Below are 18,756 nucleotides of genomic sequence, written 5' to 3' on the forward strand. Positions count from 1 at the left end.
ACTACCGCTAGGGGCAAGACCTATCGGACCAAATGGGTTGAAGCTAGATGTGTGAAGAATGTAACTGCTAAAGAAGTGGCCAAATTTGTATTTGAAGACATTTGTGCTAGATTTGGCATGCCACTGGAGCTGTTGACAGACCAGGGGCCTAGATTCAGAGGAAAAGTTGTACACGAGCTCATGCAGAAATTACATATCACTCATAGGTACTCTACTCCTTACTATCCACAGTGCAATGGGCTAGTAGAAAGATTCAACGGAGAGTTGTGCACTATGCTGACTAAGTGTCTGGAGGAGCATCCCAAGCAGTGGGACTTGCATATTTCCTCAGCTTTGTGGGCTTACAGGACAACCGTCAAATCAGCTACTGAGTTTTCACCTTACCATCTTGTTTTTGGGAAAGAGATTATGATGCCTATTGAAGTTGAGATTCCTAGTTTACAGTTTCTTCTAAAGCATCAAGAAAGGGGTTTAGATGAATATGCAGAGAGTTTGCTGGATCTACAAGAGTTGCAGTTAGCTAGAGAGGAAGCCTTGGACCATTATATTCAGTTAAACAATGAGAGAGCTAAACATTTCAATAAAATTGTCAAGGAAAAAGGTATTAAGGAAAGGGATCTGGTGCTTAGATACAACAAGAAGCTGGACAACACCTTTCAGACCAAGTTCCAAATCAAGAGGGAAGGTCCTTTCAAGGTTGTATATATGTATGACAATGGTACTTATCAGCTAGTTGACTTGGATGATCAGCTACATTCCAAAAGAGTCAATGGTTGCAGACTAAAGCCATATTGGTGCAGAATTATGACAATTTAGAAAGATTCATAGATGTTAGATACAAGCCTGGCTGTTGAGGCAGATGTTCCAGCTGATCCAGATTCTTGTTGGGATTTGGATGCGCTTTTCTTTGAGGATTGTTTTGGTGAGCCAGCAGCATGTGGTTGAGCATAAATGCTCTAACCATGGGGGTAGGGCAAACTATGATAGATGTGTTCACCCCAACCCTAAAAAATTTAAAATAAATCGTCGTGTGTGTGTAGGGCATTAAGGATTGTCGCATGGCCCCTAACTAGTCAACTGATGTTATCAGCTGCTGTGAAGTGAAGATGGAACTGCTGCATGGATAGCTAGAGTCGGGGGTAGTTGACAAAATGGAGAAGAAGATGAATGGAATTGGGTGGTGATGAAACTTGAAAGAGTAAGAGAGTGGTGACGAGAAGGACAGGAAGAAAATTGAGAAGAGAGTGAGAGCCAAAGTTTTTTTGTGGTGAAGCAGCTCTGAGATAGCTTGCTATTGAGTTTTATTCTGTTTTGAGAAGAAGGCGACGCAAGTTTGTTTGAGGAGATTGGGTTTGTCCAGAGCAGAGGTTGCATAGGGTAGAGGGTCTTGTAGGAGGTGGGTTCCTTTTAGGACCTCTAAAGCTGCAACTCTGTTGAAACTTGGACCAGCTCAAAGCCTTGCTCAACAAATCTCTGCAGTATCTGTTGTTGGAAGTCTGCAGGGTATAGCTGCAGCTCGTTGTTGTTGTTGGTCTTGGGGAGTTGAAATACAGGATTCGTGTTGGGGATAATTGTGTGGAAGTCCCTTGGTTCCTCCAAGTTTCAACAGAGTTGCAGCTTCAGAGGTGGGTTCCTTTTAGGACCTCTGAAGCTGCAACTCTGTTGAAACTTGGACCAGCTCAAAGCCTTGCTCAACAAATCTCTGCAGTATCTGTTGTTGGAAGTCTGCAGGGTATAGCTGCAGCTCGTTGTTGTTGTTGGTCTTGGGGAGTTGAAATACAGGATTCGTGTTGGGGATAATTGTGTGGAAGTCCCTTGGTTCCATGATGTTCTCTCTTATCTGCTAAACCCCAAAATCTCAAGGTTGTTGAGATTGGCGCAATTTTTATATATACACAAAAGGTCTGATTGTGTGGGATTGATGAATTCTTATGTTTTGGTTTTAGTTGCGTTGTTTTGATAAAGTTTGTTGAAAAGAAACAACTGTGAGTGAAGAGCTGACGTGTGTTGAATCAGAACTGTGTCAGTTACCTTGTGTTTGAGTTAGCAGGTTTTGACAAAGGCAGCTTGGTCAGCTTTGTGTCAGGATAGGTCAGCTGATGTAGTTGAAGTAGTGGTCTAGTTTTGTTTAACATTGGTGAGGTCTGTGCTGACAATCACAACCAATCACAAGTCAGTTAGATCGGTTGGGCATTGCTAGTGGTTTTGGTGTCAGCTGAGAGCTGTGGGAGGTCATAAGGGAGTCAGCTAGGATCGGCTGAAGCCCAATAGGAGTCAGTTGTGCATGTTCAGGAGTGGTTTTGGGAAAGGGAAAGTTTAGAGTCAGGTCTAATAGTCGGCTGTCAACAATTAGGCAGCATTGAAGGGAAAGGTATTCCTGAGGCAGAAGGGTTTCAGCTACTATCAGTTGTGAGTGTAGGGAGGTGAGTCTTGGTGGGGTTTGAGTGTCTTGAGGGCTTAAGAGGGTCAGTGGACACAAAGGAGAGGAATTCTGATCCAGTTGAGTCGGCTTGGTCAGTTTGGATAGAACAGTCAGAATACGATCTGTTGGAGTCAGTAGAGAGTCTTTGGTGTGGTATCTCTTTGAGATTGGAGCAGCCTGAGAGTCAGGGGAGGTTAGAGGACACGTAAGTGAAGATTTCTACTTCAATTGAGACAGTTGAGTCAGCCAGGTCTGGTTCAATCAGGTTCAGTCTGACAAGTGTTAGAGCAAAAGGTCAGCAGAGGGTCAGCAAAGTGTCCAACAAGCTTCTAGGGTTGTGGGTTTTAGACTAGCTGATACTGGAGGAACTCTGAGGAAGCCTAGAGGACTCATTTATGACTCGAGTCATCAGCCAGTGCTTGATTCAGAATACAGTCAACATCTGATCTGTGTGTGTCAGCTGAGAGTGCTTATGGTCAGTTGGCAATCAGCTAAGGTTGGCTGAAGGGCTATAAGGGAAGATCAGGGCCGTTGGAGGTCACAGCTGACCTGAGAGGCTGTCTAGAAGAGTCAATTGTAGTGTTTGAAGAGTACTCAAGTATCCGCCTGCGTCAGCTAGAGCTCAGGGGATATCGACTGAGTGTACTGGTACCTTCATCTGATGTTTGTGCTGGGTTGTGGTGCTAGGTGGTTGTTCCCTCCTCACGGTAGTGTGTTTTGGATGGGCTATAGAGGCAGGTCTCCCCGACACATCAAGGTCTCCCCATCCGTACTCAGGAGAAGTTGCTGGACTTGAAGTTTGCAGATGACACAGCAGCATACCTTTTCGGAGATGCGGGGGATCTCCAGAGATTCATAAAGGCGATTGAGATATTTTGTCGAGCATTAGGAGCGCAAATCAACTGGCACAAGTCCTGTGGTTTTTGGGTAAGCTCTACACCCGCCCCGACTTGGCGTCCAGTTGAGGCTTTCCAGTGGATCCCGTAGGCACTCCAATCCGCTATCTGGGATGCCAGGTGGGCTTCAATACCTCCTCGGAGCACTAGCTTGCCCCTCTTCTTCTGAGCATTCGGAAGAAGCCTTTGTATTGGAGCTCTGCGAGGCTCTCCTTAGCCGGCCGAGTGGTGGTGGCGAACCAGGTCCTTCTTGCCACCATGTGGTATTTACTTCTTGTTGGGCCTTCTCTAGAGCATGCATTGGCAGCGGTTGATCGGGAACTTCTTGTGGGCCGGCATTGATGGGAGGCCTGCCAAGCCTAGGGCCAAGGTGGCCTCGAGAGTGATCATTCATCCGTGATGCAAAGGGAGCCTAGGCAACATTGACCTTGCCATTCAGAGCTGCGCCTTGCTGGGCAAATTGATTGTTAGAGGACTTCTTCTAGGTGGTGAGCCTTGGATGGACTTCCTCTTGGTCTGAATTTCAGCCCGTACTCTGAGCCTTGGGGAGCCCTGGCCGAAGAGCACCAGATGGATCTTCACAGAGATGCGAGCCCCATGCTTTATGCTAGATTTTGAGGACAGATTTGCAGTTAGCCTACTCCAAGCTTGGGATCACCTCATGCCAGCTTTTGAGATCAGAGTTAGCCTACTCCAAGCTTGCGATCACCTCATGCTGTCCTTCAGCAGTTAGCTCCGGTAGCCTTGGAGGAGCGTCTTCGGCAACCCTTGATTTGGAACCTCCTTATCTGTTTACCCAGTGGCCACATGTTGGGGGCCCAACCTCATGCAGCATCGAGCGTAGGATCTGCAAGGTCCCTTGGAGACTGGCTCGCATTCAGACAGCTATGCTCGGAGGCTTAGGAGAGAGGCCTGGCTGGGATCCGGGGTAGAGACAGACTTAGCCTCGATATGAACTCTGTTATTCCCCAAGAGTGGCTGACCTCCATCCTAGACCCGACCCCCTTGCAGTGGCTTTGCGTGTTTACTAGGCATGATATTCTCTTGGTAGTCTAGGGCCTGGATGAGAGTTGTGCTTTGCTCACTTTTTCTATTGGACCCCATGGCGGCAGACTAGAGAGATCAAAGCCCCCTCTCAATGATTTTAGTGGCTACACCTTACAGAGGGTGAGGGTGATCGGATTTCACGCACATGAGTGGCACATTGACCCCCCACCGGCCGAGGTGGCTAGGGAGAGACTCTGGCGGTTATGGATTTGGGAGAGTCGGCCCCTCACGTTGTCGTGACGTGGGCGGTATCGCTGGGAAAGTGCGAGACTTCTGGCTGTGAGAGTAGCTTCCAAAATCCCAACAAGAAAACAAAACAGATAGCTCTTCAAGGAGCATAAGACATCTCCATTTTTGTTGACATGTACATGTGACAATTCACTTCAATACATCCCCAAATTCAGCTTGATGATTGCACATAAATTGTGTGTCAAGAGCATGACCAGCTCCAAGCATAGATCTCCTGACTCTTTTTCCAAATGCCTCAATCATATCACATGTAGGCATAACACAATTTACAAAAGATTTCCATATACATGTGACCGTTCACATCACATATATCATATACTACCAACTCCATCATTTCAAGATGTCTCTTGATCTCATAAAAAACCTGTTTTCAGATTCCAACAACTCACAAAGCAAAAGATGGCATATGGCATATGTACAACATTTTCATGTGATTTTAGGAAATTCCATGTCTAGAAAATCCAAAATCCAACCAAGTTGCTTTTTACCAATAAAATCCAAATCCAAGAAACTTTTTGTATTTTTGATGATTTCTTATTCCAAGACTCTCAAAACCCATAAAAAACCTTTTCCCTAAAACCTTCTTGTTCTCAAAAACCTTAAAGGGTTCCTAGACTATACGATTTTCGAAATCGTAAGTAACAACAAAAATAAAATCACTTATCTTAGAGTAAAAAAAAGAAGCGATTTTATGGATTTCGCTATTCCCATACGGTTGCTTCACTGTCGTATGCGCCAAATTCTGAATTCGTGTTGTGTTGTAGGATTTTTTGAAGATCATATCATTCAATAGCGCTTCATTTCCTCTTTAATTCAAGCCCCAGGATGCCCTAAACAGTAACCTTCCTCATAACTTGTGAATCTCTGGTCGAATTCCCTCTGGTTCTCTCCACTCCCCCGTTTCTACATATTCTCCTTTGTAATCTGATTTCTCTGGTTCTTTCCCCATGTCTTTCCCGCAAGAGAATCGGGCTCCTTTGCCTTTTGCAGCTCAAAAATCGAATTTTCCCAAATTGAGAAAAACGTTGCGCTTCCTTTTTTCCCAGCTTAATACTCGGATATTCCTTTTAAAAAAAAATCCACGCAAGCCACCACCTTGCGTCATCTTCGTTCTACGTGAGGCCGCCATTTCAGACTTGACTTTTTCACCCTGCCCACATGTAGCACTAGATATCACCCCTACATCTCTCACTGCACCCGAAGCACTTCTGACTAGCAGTTTATACAGGTAGCCAGCCGTTTCAAACTAAGAAAACGGACAAAAAATGGTGATAGACCTCGGCCATTTTCTCTTTAGACTTTCCATCTTCAAGGCTCAATGCAGATACACTTCATTGAAAAATCACAGAACTTCCAACCATTGCCTCTTGAAGCGGGCAGAATTGCGGCAGGTCAATGAGACTACAACTAAACCGAGTAGCATGAACAACACTACTGACTTGGCTGCAAGATGTGTGTTGATGCATAAACTCCACAAGATCCCCTCCTCTTCTGATGACAGAGTCTCTGCAAATGCGTATTGCGTCACGAGCACTCAGGACCTTTGAACACCAAGGTCTGGCTATCACATACATATACGCAACACACACGCACCCGATCACCAATCCAACTTCATGGCCTTGAATTCCATATGACCACCTATGTCCAGACACCTGGGTCTCACCACAACATGCTCATCATGTGCACACAAAAGCCGCTTCAAACTAGCCATCTATCATCTGTAGCTATTCCGGATGAAAAGTACCCACCTTGGGTGATAAAAAGATCTCAAACTGTAGCTCCTCTGCAAAACTTTCCTTCTAGGAAGTTGTTCATAGCATGTCTGACCACAACTCTTCAGTTCATCACATACCCATCAGGCACTCCCAGCTCCTGCTATCTGCCCTCCAAAATGGCTCCTTATCAGCCTGTGCACTTTACAAAAACTCACACATTTCTCCACTGTTTGCCTGGCCTTCAAGCATGCATCTGCACAGCAAAAGACTGCCCTTTTCCTCCACTAAAAACATCACACTATCCAAGTGTTAAAACACCTACTACACCCGTTATGTACACAGGCTTTGAGACCTGACTCAGTCTCGGCTCGTCTTATTGAACCTCATTTACATACAAATATGAACATATGTACTTAGGCATCATATAATGACTCAAGTCATGGCACTTAATCCCATGCATCTGGATTTGCATTTAATGGCATCATATGCATGGTTTCACACCATAGACGTGCCATGGCACGACATCCACTCCCTCTAAACCTGCACATCCTCTGGTATGTGCCAAATCATCATCAAGATCCACATATATCTAGATGTCGTCTTCATCTTCGACATTACCAGGAAGATCATCCTCTTCCTCTTCAACCATATCCAAACTATCACTGTCAAGCCTATTATCTTGAGTCTCCTGTGAATCAAAAGGATCACTGTCATGCCTTCTTTTAAACATCTTGGTCCTTTTGCCTGCTACAAGATTCTTTATCTCTGTTCCATCAAGCTCACACAGGGTATATATGGCATTTCCATGCACATGCTTGACAATGTAAGGGCCAAACCATCTTTTTGCAAACTTTCTTTGAATAGTAAACTGGTTGTCAAGACTACTATCATACATTAGGACCCAATCACCTTCTTCAATAGGTTTTGGCCGGAGTTTGTGTCTTCTATCAAATCTTTCTTTATTTTTCAACCTTGCATCTTTTAAATGAGCTTTAGTAAGCTCTACATCTTCAGGCCTCCTCTCCAGCTGTGTTATTCGCAATGCAAGGAGGTCTTCTCTATTCAATTCTTCCACCCAAGGTAATACATTCCAAGTTGGAACTACTTCTTCAACTGGCATTACTGGCTTCTGACCATACATTAATTCTGCAGGCATGTATCCTGTCACTGAGCTATGAGTTGTACGGTCAGCCCACAAGGCATATGGTAGTAGCCTTGGGCACTCTCGCATTCTTCCTCTGCATGTCTTAGCCAAAGCTTTAATGATTGGAGGATGTCCTCGCTCACTTTTACCATTGCCCTCAGGGTTGTAAGCACATGTTAGGGCTAATTTGATGCCAATTCTAGAGAAGAATTCCCTTGCTTCTTCAACATCTAGCTCACCTCTGTCAGCTGTTATTTTTCCAACACAACCATACCGGCAAATCACATCTTCCAAGAGAAATTTGCATACTGTTTCCGTACTCTTTGTTCTAAGAGCACGCCCTTCCACCTGATTTGTCAAATCTTCTCTTGCAAGTGCTATGTACCGCATCTGCCAAATTCCCAAAGGCATTGTAACTAGATCCACTACCCATTTGTAATGCATAGCAGGTGGGTAGGTTGATTGTAAGCCATCACGATGTCGCACATTTGAGTACATTTGACATACCATGCATATTGGGAAATATCCTTGTACATTCCTTTCCACCAATATCTTTCCTTTGTTTTGGTAAAGGTGGCCCACACACTTCGATGTCCAGCCCAGAGACTCTCATGGAATTCTTTCATGAGCTCCCTTTGAGTCTCTTTATCACATATGACTCTCTGTGGCATAGCATTCCTCTGCTTAGGATGCTTCCACAGGTACCCATCCTTTAGAAAATACCCATATGCTTTTCTACGGATCCTCTTAAATTCTGAGTCAGACCAATTTTCCTGTCTTGTCAAAGTACTCAAGTATTGACCAATAAGCAACCAATCTCCTTCATACATTTTCTCAGTAAAAGACTCAAGTGCATTTGATAAGCAAGTATGGTGCCCTTTTGAATATGCAGTAGTATAGAACTTTGTACCTACATCATTAATGTCACTAATCATCCCTTCTTCATCTTCATACCTGGCTCTTGATAGCATATCTGCAACTGGATTATCTTTTCCTGCAATATGCTCAAACTCAGGATTTAGTGACTTGATATAAGCAATCCACCTAAGCATAGCGATATCTGGAGTGGTGCAGCTTGCAATCATCCCAAGGAGTGGCAAGCAATCAGTTTCCACAAGTACAGATGCCCCAATAAGATATTTCTTTTCACATTTTAGAGCAGTGACTATTTCCCATAATTCTCTCTTGATCTGCGGATATTTTCGCTGACGAATGCTTAATACCTTTGCTCCAAATCTGATTACATACCTGTGATCATCCTCATCATCTTGCCCTACTGCCCATCCTATCCCAGTAGGACTAGTATCAACTGTAACAACCACAGGCCTGCCACACTCATAATCTGCCTTCCTTAGGGTAGGTGATGATTGGAGCAGATATTTCAGCTTCCGCATAGCTTTAGTATGTGCTGCACTCCACAAAAATTTTTGATTTTTCCTCAAAAGTTGATAAAGAGGATCTGCTACATGTGCATAATGTGGGATCCATATAACATAAAAGACACATGCACCAAGAAATCTCCTTAGCTCTGTAACATTAATGCATATCTCTTTCATTCTTTGTATTGCATCTATCTTGGCTGGACAAGGTCGACGTCCACTAGTACTACAAAGATGCCTCACTATTAGCACTTCACCAACCCCAAACACTGATTTCGATCCAGATAAAGTAAGATTCACCTCCTCAAGCCTGGATAGAATCATATCACAATCTTTTATATGATTTGCCACAAACTTGCGGCACCCCCTCGAATCCAAATCCTCATCTTTATTTTTCTCATCACAGCCTTTTATTGGCACATCATCCAGAAAAGGCATAGTTATTTGTGGTATGAAGTCTCGCAAGACTTTATTCATTCCATTCATCATATGCGCCACTGAGTTGGTGGCTCCCTGTGGTGGTAAGGTACACATTCTTACCAATCCCAAAGGAGTTTTCATTGTGGTCAAGTCCCTGCTTTGTATATCCAGCTGAAACTGATCATATCCCGAATACAGATCACCCATAGAGTATATAGCTTTCCCTGCAAATGCTTCTGCAAACTCATCCACAATCGGACCTGCTCCCACATTCCTGATTGTGACCTTGTTTACAGGTTGCATGTCTTGAATGAAGTGCAATGTTCCATTTTTTTGGCACGGTAAACCATCTGTTGGAATATGGAGCGCATGATGGCTCCAAAATTCCCATCCTGATCTTTTCTTTTAGTAATTCCATCAGCTTTGGCAAGAGAGCCTTTGGTACTGGAATCGGCCGCAGGTTCCAGGGCACATGTGAAACAGTGAAGATCACCATTGGTGCTATTATGCTTGGATCAACACAGCCTATCTCATGCGGCTGAAAAGCAAAGGCCTTCTCATGTTTTACAAGCATCTCCTCAAAGCATTTCCTTTCAACTGGCAACAGAAAATCCTTTTCACCAATCTTCAGCTCTTTTAGGGTTTCCTGTGTAAACTTATGCCCAATTTTCTTCGGATCTCTGAGATTCGGTTGCATAGAGGCTTCATCTATTTTCTCCTTGCTTCCTGGTGGCAAGGGCAAGGCAACTGGTTTCACCTTCTTTGCAACAGTTTTATACTTTGTATCAACATGAGCATCCATCTCACAATTCATGTTTTTACATTCCATCTCCTCAAATTCCCAGATTATATCATACATCCCCACAGATGACACCTCTATCATCTCATTTCCACCCTGTAAGCATACTCTTTCCATAGCAAAAAGCACATCCATAGTATCCACAAATGACACCTCATCAAGCACCCTTGAAATAAACTCATTCTTCTCCAAAAGACCACACTGCTCAAGACTTTTTTGTTCATTTTGTACATGTCGACGCATGCCACGCTTCAAATCCTTGCTTTTTACAAACACCAGTGACCCATAACTAGAAAATCCCTGAAAATTTGCTGAAAAGTTATTTACATTGATTGAGTCCTGCGAGAACTCATTTTCCTTTGTACCATTGGAATCCCGCTTTACAATGGTACCTAGCCAAAATCCCTCATCTCCCTGTAGTTCATGAATTCTCTATTTATCTTTGGGAGTGACTGTGCTCGAAGAGACTCACGGTTCCTTTCATGGTTAATGCAAACTGTCAAGAACTGGACAGCTTTCTTGCCATCTTTACTCCTTATTCTTGCATATGCCGAGCCATCATCCAAAACTAAACTTTTGTTTCCATCCTCACAGCTGTAATGTAGGGTTGCCCAAGGATGAGGGGATACAATGACATCTCCTGAACAAAGAAGTTCTGATCATCTTTCACATCCCTTATAGTTACTCTTACATTTGGACAAGCTGCATAGAGCTCTCCAGATGAGTTATTAGCTGCTTTAATCATCCACCCATGATCTACATCCATTGGCCACTTACATTTGTTGTAGAGATTTTTAGCCATAAGATTTATTTCAGACCCATGATCAATTAGAGCGACATACGGCTCTTCCAAGTCACCTATCTTGACAAGGGTTTCAGTGGTTGCCCTTGCCCAATGGCTCCTGGAGTAATGACTCTTTGTAAGAACTTCTTTTTCATCATCCTCATCCACAAAGCGCACTTGTCGTGCTCCTTCAGCAAAGTGATTACATTCCACCACATTCTCTCTTTCTTCCTTTTGCTGTACCTGTACTCCATGAGTCTTGGAAGTGCTTGCCTCCCCTTGTGATGGAATAGATTCAATTATGGACTGCCTTTTCCTTCGTATAATATCAATTATCTCATCATGGAATTCTTTCTTTGCAATCCCCAAGACTTCCCCTAGTGTAAATTCCACCCTACTGTTTAGAATCCTCTCTTCAAGCACCTTTTTGAGGTCTGTTGCGGCTTCAATATCAGATTGAAGCTTGTAGAGTGGACTTTTCCCTTTACCCTTCTCCTTCTCATGCTTCATTTTTGCTGGCACTTCTTCCATTGATACTTCCTGTGGAGGTCTGCTATGCGGTGGAGGCATATGTGATGGCCCAGGATCCTTCTTTTCACTACCACGGGTGACCCTTTTTGATGGCTCTCTTTCCTCATTTTCCCTCTTACGCTTTTCCTCTACTTGTGCCTCATTATTCTGGCATTTTGCAATGTAGGCATGAACAGATAAAGAATCCACAGGCTCTTCCCAGCCAGTCTCAAGACGTATACAGTCACCTGCCTCATGCAAAGCCTGCTTAGACACCTTCTTTGACGCAATTAGTTCCATTGTTGATGGCCAAAAATCTTCATTCTCATAATCTTCATCATTCTCAGATTCCTGCTTTGATTAACCAGCCTTTAACCCATAGGTTGCTGCCTCAACCATAGAGATGGCATGGCTAGCAGCCATATCCTCAACCAGCTTTTTCATCCCTCCTTTCCCAAAGTTTATGCTTAATGGAAGACCAGTCTCTGTAAGGTGGATTTTCCCATCTTTGAAAAACACAAGTTGATTTCTGAGGGCTTCTTTATAGCTAGCACAGTCTTTCTTTGCATGTTCTGGGTCATCACACCATATACATCTGAATGTAAACCCTTCTTTGCTTTGAGGCCTTTGCATAGAAGCCTACCCTAATGGTAGCCCTTTTTCCTCAATCCTAGACATCTTCAGTTTTAGGTCTCACATGCCTTTAATAAGCTCATCCATCGGCCCTTCTACCTTTGGGATTGCAGCAGCTGGTTTTGGTAGATTCTCAGGGGTAACAGCAGTTATAGGAGTTGCCGAGCTCATCACCATTTTATCCCTCCTTCGCTGCCGCTTTGCTAGCATGGTGACCGCATCCTCGACATCATTCCAATCATTCTTTAGCCCCTGCTCTGTATCCTTATCCTCAAGGAGAATTTCCAGTTTTTCTTGGAGATCTTTCCCAGCTGCTTGTAAGAAAAGCTCTGTTTTTTCCCTATCCAAGGTTGTTCGCTCTATCCTTGACAGCTGGGCATAGCGCTTCTCAAACTCTCTTAGCAACTCTGTGGCAGAAATTCCCATTTTGGGTTTTGTGACCCATTCCAAGAAAGTTCGTTTGGTCACCCGCTCGGAATCCTCCATGAAATATTCATCCTTTAAAGCAAGCTTGAACTCCTCCCAATTTCTGCCACCATGTGATGTCTGTAATCCTCTTATGTGCTCTCTTATTTCAGGAACACATACCAGCTCAAAGCTTCGAACCATATCCTCCTCACTCACCCTGTTTACCTCCATTTCCTTTGTGTAATTGCGCAGGTACTTTGTGATGTCCTTACCATCAAATTGATCCACCTTTTTCACAATTGACTGCAGTGCTTTAGTCGTGGAAATTTGCCCCCTCTCAGCAGGTACTTTGTGATGTCCTTACCATCAAATTGATCCACCTTTTTCACAATTGACTGCAATGCTTTAGTCGTGGAAATTTGCCCCCTCTCAGCAGCTTGCTGCTGTTGCATATACATAGTAAACATCTGAAACATTTGCATAACCCCGGGGTCAAAATGAACCCCCTGTCCCTCAGGATTCTTAGCCATAGCTTCCCTGTGTATTTCACCACACTCTCACCCCAGCAATTTCACGTCGGGTTCACCAAAAGCTGTCGTGACGTGGGCGGTATCGCTGGGAAAGTGCGAGACTTCTGGCTGTGAGAGTAGCTTCCAAAATCCCAACAAGGAAACAAAACAGATAGCTCTTCAAGGAGCATAAGACATCTCCATTTTTGTTGACATGTACATGTGACAATTCACTTCAATACATCCCCAAATTCAGCTTGATGATTGCACATAAATTGTGTGTCAAGAGCATGACCAGCTCCAAGCATAGATCTCCTGACTCTTTTTCCAAATGCCTCAATCATATCACATGTAGGCATAACACAATTTACAAAAAATTTCCATATACATGTGACCGTTCACATCACATATATCATATACTGCCAACTCCATCATTTCAAGATGTCTCTTGATCTCATAAAAAACCTGTTTTCAGATTCCAACAACTCACAAAGCAAAAGATGGCATATGGCATATGTACAACATTTTCATGTGATTTTAGGAAATTCCATGTCTAGAAAATCCAAAATCCAACCAAGTTGCTTTTTACCAATAAAATCCAAATCCAGGAAACTTTTTGTATTTTTTATGATTTCTTATTCCAAGACTCTCAAAACCCATAAAAAACCTTTTCCCTAAAACCTTCTTGTTCTCAAAAACCTTAAAGGGTTCCTAGACTATACGATTTTCGAAATCGTAAGTAACAACAAAAATAAAATCACTTATCTTAGAGTAAAAAAAAGAAGCGATTTTATGGATTTCGCTATTCCCATACGGCTGCTTCACTGTCGTATGCGCCAAATTCTGAATTCGTGTTGTGTTGTAGGATTTTTTGAAGATCATATCATTCAATAGCGCTTCATTTCCTCTTTAATTCAAGCCCCAGGATGCCCTAAACAGTAACCTTCCTCATAATTTGTGAATCTCTGGTCGAATTCCCTCTGGTTCTCTCCACTCCCCCGATTCTACATATTCTCCTTCGTAATCTGATTTTTCTGGTTCTTTCCCCATTTCTTTCCCGCAAGAGAATCGGGCTCCTTCGCCTTTTGCAGCTCAAAAATCGGATTTTCCCAAATTAAAAAAAACGCTGCGCTTCCTTTTTTCCCAGCTTAATACTCGGATATTCCTTTTAAAAAAAAATCCACGCAAGCCACCACCTTGCGTCATCTTCGTTCTACGTGAAGCCGCCATTTCAGACTTGACTTTTTCACCCTGCCCACATGTAGCACTAGATATCACCCCTACATCTCTCACTGCACCCGAAGCACTTCTGACTAGCAGTTTATACAAGTAGCCAGCCGTTTCAAACTGAGAAAACGGAAAAAAAATGGTGATAGACCTCGGCCATTTTCTCTTTAGACTTTCCATCTTCAAGGCTCAATGCAAATACACTTCATTGAAAAATCACAGAACTTCCAACCATTGCCTCTCGAAGCGGGCAGAATTGCGGCAGGTCAATGAGACTACAACTAAACCGAGTAGCATGAACAACACTACTGCCTTGGCTGCAAGATGTGTGTTGATGCATAAACTCCACAAGATCCCCTCCTCTTCTGATGACAGAGTCTCTGCAAATGCGTATTGTGTCAGGAGCATTCAAGACCTTTGAACACCAAGGTCTGGCTATCACATACATATACGCAACACACACGCACCCGATCACCAATCCAACTTCATGGCCTTGAATTCCATGTGATCTGTAGCTATTCCGGATGAAAAGTACCCACCTTGGGTGCTAAAAAGATCTCAAACTGTAGCTCCTCTGCAAAAATTTCCTTCTAGGAAGTTGTTCATAGCATGTCTGACCACAACTCTTCAGTTCATCACATACCCATCAGGCACTCCCAGCTCCTGCTATCTGCCCTCCAAAATGGCTCCTTATCAGCCTGTGCACTTTACAAAAACTCACACATTTCTCCACTGTTTGCCTGGCCTTCAAGCATGCATCTGCACAGCAAAAGACTGCCATTTTCCTCCACTAAAAACATCACACTATCCAAGTGTTAAAACACCTACTACACCCGTTATGTACACAGGCTTTGAGACCTGACTCAGTCTCGGCTCGTCTTATTGAACCTCATTTACATACAAATATGAACATATGTACTTAGGCATCATATAATGACTCAAGTCATGGCACTTAATCCCATGCATCTGGATTTGCATTTAATGGCATCATATGCATGGTTTCACACCATAGACGTGCCATGGCACGACAACGTGCTTCTAGTGGGACCTGGGGGAGCAGACTTGGCGTGATCCTGCTGACCGGGAGGAGATTGGATACCCCGTTCTTCGCATACACCGCGTGGTTAGGCTGCAGGATTTAGATGCCTGAGGTTGAGGGCACCCCCGCAGTTGCAGTACACTGGTAAACATAGGGCCCCTCATAGCAGTTTCTCTCAAATTTTTGGAAGAGGCTCTAGGATAGTTTTTGGCCTCCAAAGATCACCCTCTTTCTTTGGCTACTGGCACACAAGAGTTTGGCAGTTGGCACATGGTTGGCCATTGGTCGGCCAACAGCTTGTCCAAGGTGCGACCACCCTCAGGAGTCTCAGGGACATTGTCTTTGGGATTGCCAAAGGCTCAGCAAGTTTGGTAGCGGTTTCTCTGCATTTTCACGATAGATAGGACCTCGACCCATATCATTTCATGGGGCACTGTCGCTTGGGCCACCTTCTACCTGCTATTCCTTCCCCCTCCTGCTGAGCCCTTCTGCGCATCTCTTCGTTCCCTTCCTCATTTTCTTTACCCCTCTTCCTTGCTCTGTTCCTTTTGCTTCGCTATCTCGACCTGTTGCCCGGACTTGGTTTTGAGCCTACCCCCTCCTTTTCCCGTCAGCTCAGAGAGACAGTTTTTCCTAGTGTTCAAGTCTTCCCTTTTCACTCAAATTAGCATCATGGCTAATCATCCACTCAAAGTTTTTGCACATGCCTACTAGGCCACACAACCTAAGGCTCCATCTTGACTATTGTTTTACTAGCAGTGGCGAGTCGTCTCTCATTGCCGTAAGACCTGACAACTGCCAGGTCTGTCACTAGCAGGGGCACTTTGCCAAAGATTGCCCGAGGGCTAGGGGTCATAGGAGACGGCACAAACGTGCCTCTTCGGCGACACAGCCTAAGGCTCCATCTCAACTAGCATTCCACCATGCATGGCGAGTCGTCTCTCATGGCCGCCCTCCGGGTGGGAATGCTAGGGGACATGATCATGCATCACCCACAAACAATGAGAATTAGAATGTATCGGTCGTCAGAGTGATGAGGTTGCTAAGTCATCTTTGCAGAAGGATGATGCTTCACACCAGAATGACTTTGTAGAGTCCTCCCTTCTTGGGTTTGATAGTATGCAGGATGTACATGGCATGGGGGATCATGTAGATGCACACTAGGACATGTCACCCTCTCATGGGGTTTGCAAGATGTACAACACAATGTGTCTGGTCATGATGCCTTGCAAGACTCTCACTTATTGCATATGTATGCAAAGACTATGCAGAGCCTTGGATATGGAAATGACAGTAGACTTTGTTCTGAGGATTACCCCCTCCATGCACATTATGAGAGGCGGGCATAGAGACTAGCAAAGCGTTTGCTTACATCCAGAGTCAAAACCACATCTTTACCATGAGGATTGTCTCATGGAGTGTGCAGGGCCTCAGGAGCTTCCCATGCCTCATGAAGGACAAACTCCATCTTGTTGTTTTACAGTTGGAACTATGGATGTGTTCTTATTGCAGGAGCACAAATTGGAAAGGCACCAGTGTGGTAAAATCTTTCTGGCTACACTTAATGGGCCTGGGCCTAGGGGACCAAAGGGGCTGTATACATTTCCATTGTAACGTCACTTATGCCTCGTGTTAGTGGATATGGTGTTTTACCATACCTGCTAGTGCGCAGTGGATTATGGTCCTACATGAGGGTCAGAAATTGGGCATCTTGAATATTTATTCACCTAATGTGAGAGGTGAGAGGGTGGCCTTTTGGGACACCATCACAAAGCTCCCTCCCTTGGGTAGATCATTGGATAGTTGGAGAGGATTTCAACATGGTTGAGCAGCCCTCCGACAAAAAGGGTGGCAATGAGGGTATCCTAACCTAAAGGTCTTAACCTTGATTAGCCTTGGGATGTATCATGGATAGAGGAGGCACCATTGCGATCATGCCTGGCATCACCAAATCAGATCATTGCCCCATTGTTTTGTGCGTTAGGGAGCCGAGGACAACATCCCCTCATGTTCATATCGTATCCTTGGCTCTCTCTATCTGAACGCAAAGATTTCACCTGAGGTCAGAGAGATTTGGAGGTCATGTGACAATCTCGAGCCTCGGCACACAGTTGCATTGGCCATGGAGTGGACTAGCCAGTATTATCATGGTGTTGCTTTGACCAAGAAACAAGAAGCCTCAAGGAGAGAACTATCAGCCTATCAGGCACATGATTGTTGTGCTTCAGAGGGAACATGAGAAGCATCCACAATCTCCTTGGATCCTAGAGCTCTTGTCTACAATTAAAGTAAAGCTAGAGATGGCCATGGATAGGCGGGCTGAGTTCTTGTTTCATGCTGATGAGGCCTTTTGGGTGCAGATGGGTGGCAGGTCCAACAAACACTTCTACCCATAGTAAGAAATGTGTGAGATACTCGTAGGACTCACATGGAGAGATTCAGACTAAACCGGATAAGGTGAGAAGTATTGCATCTTGTCGGATATTGCTTTCTACAAAGGCCCCCTCTCTACACAAAGATGTTGCACAATAGAAAGTCTAGGCTTGCAAACTTATCACAAATGATGTGTTCTTCATTGGATGATGGGGCTTGAATGTGGGGTTTACTTGGATTGAGAAAGAGAGATACTTTGGTTTCCAGGTTGGCATTGACATCTCTTCAGCACAACAGTTTGCACCTGCGCTCATGAGCATTAAAAGCACACTTCAGCATTGGAGTAGTAGAAAGAAGCTTGATTTGGCATCTAGAGCCTTGGTGGTTAAACAAGTGTTGCTGGCCATTGCTTGGTTTATCACTTCTTGTTGGGATTTTCATAGGCGATGGGAGATTCTCCTCCCCATAATGCTAGATTGGAGGAGGCTGAAAAGTGCTTTTATAAGCACTTGAGGTGACAACCCTTTTCTATCCTCTATTTCCCCTATAAAGCAATATTATCTTGACACTCAAGACAAAGTTGATAAACATGTGGGAGTAACCTAGAACAACAGCGGTGTTCCCCCAAGACCTAAAATTAAGGCTCTGACCATACAGACTGTTGGTGTGAACTTGCACCATGAAGCTCCTGATCCTCTTGGAAACATTCATGTGTCTTCATGACTAGTTATGAAAAAAGATCACGCTTCACATAAAAAGTTTCTTACCATCCATCTCATTAAGGGAGAAGGAAAGATAACCACATATGAGTAAGAATCAGAACATATATAAACAAGCATATTATGCACCAGAAGTTAACAAATATTAAGAACCGCAATGGTTCTCACATAAGGAAAGGTTTCTTACCTTTGCATCTGCATCTGCAAGAAGAAAAAATGCAGAAGCTTTCGCTGCATTCGCACGTTCTAAGTCTGACTGGCAGGTGGGGGATCCTTCCATGAATGTGACATTATCCCCATAGAGCGAAAGAGTTTGTTTAAGCTCAAACCTGAAATTGTTTATCATAGAACCTTTCTAAAATTAGTGTGAAACTTCTTCATAGGCAGGGCCTTTACCTCTCCCTTGGACATTTCGCTTCAATTCACTGGCCTAGCCATCTAGACTCTTAATTAGCACACCCTTCCTTTCCATAAATACAAGCA

The 18,756-nt window shown here is 44.0% G+C and overlaps 1 protein-coding gene across 4 annotated transcripts in view; it reads right to left on the reverse strand.

Annotated features, from left to right (window-relative positions):
- LOC147638710 (uncharacterized) overlaps positions 1-18,756 on the reverse strand; it is a 157,914-nt gene that overhangs the window by 15,134 nt on the left and 124,024 nt on the right. For all 4 annotated transcript variants that reach the window (XM_086798690.1, XM_086798686.1, XM_086798689.1 and 1 more), the window contains one exon: positions 18,461-18,602. In XM_086798690.1, the coding sequence (XP_086654816.1) occupies positions 18,461-18,602 (142 nt within the window). The remainder of the gene's footprint in view (positions 1-18,460; positions 18,603-18,756) is intronic.

The sequence above is a fragment of the Cibotium barometz genome, chromosome 5, assembly GCF_041138505.1.
Source record: "Cibotium barometz isolate CiBa-2024 chromosome 5, ASM4113850v1, whole genome shotgun sequence".
Taxonomy (NCBI): Eukaryota; Viridiplantae; Streptophyta; class Polypodiopsida; order Cyatheales; family Cibotiaceae; genus Cibotium; species Cibotium barometz.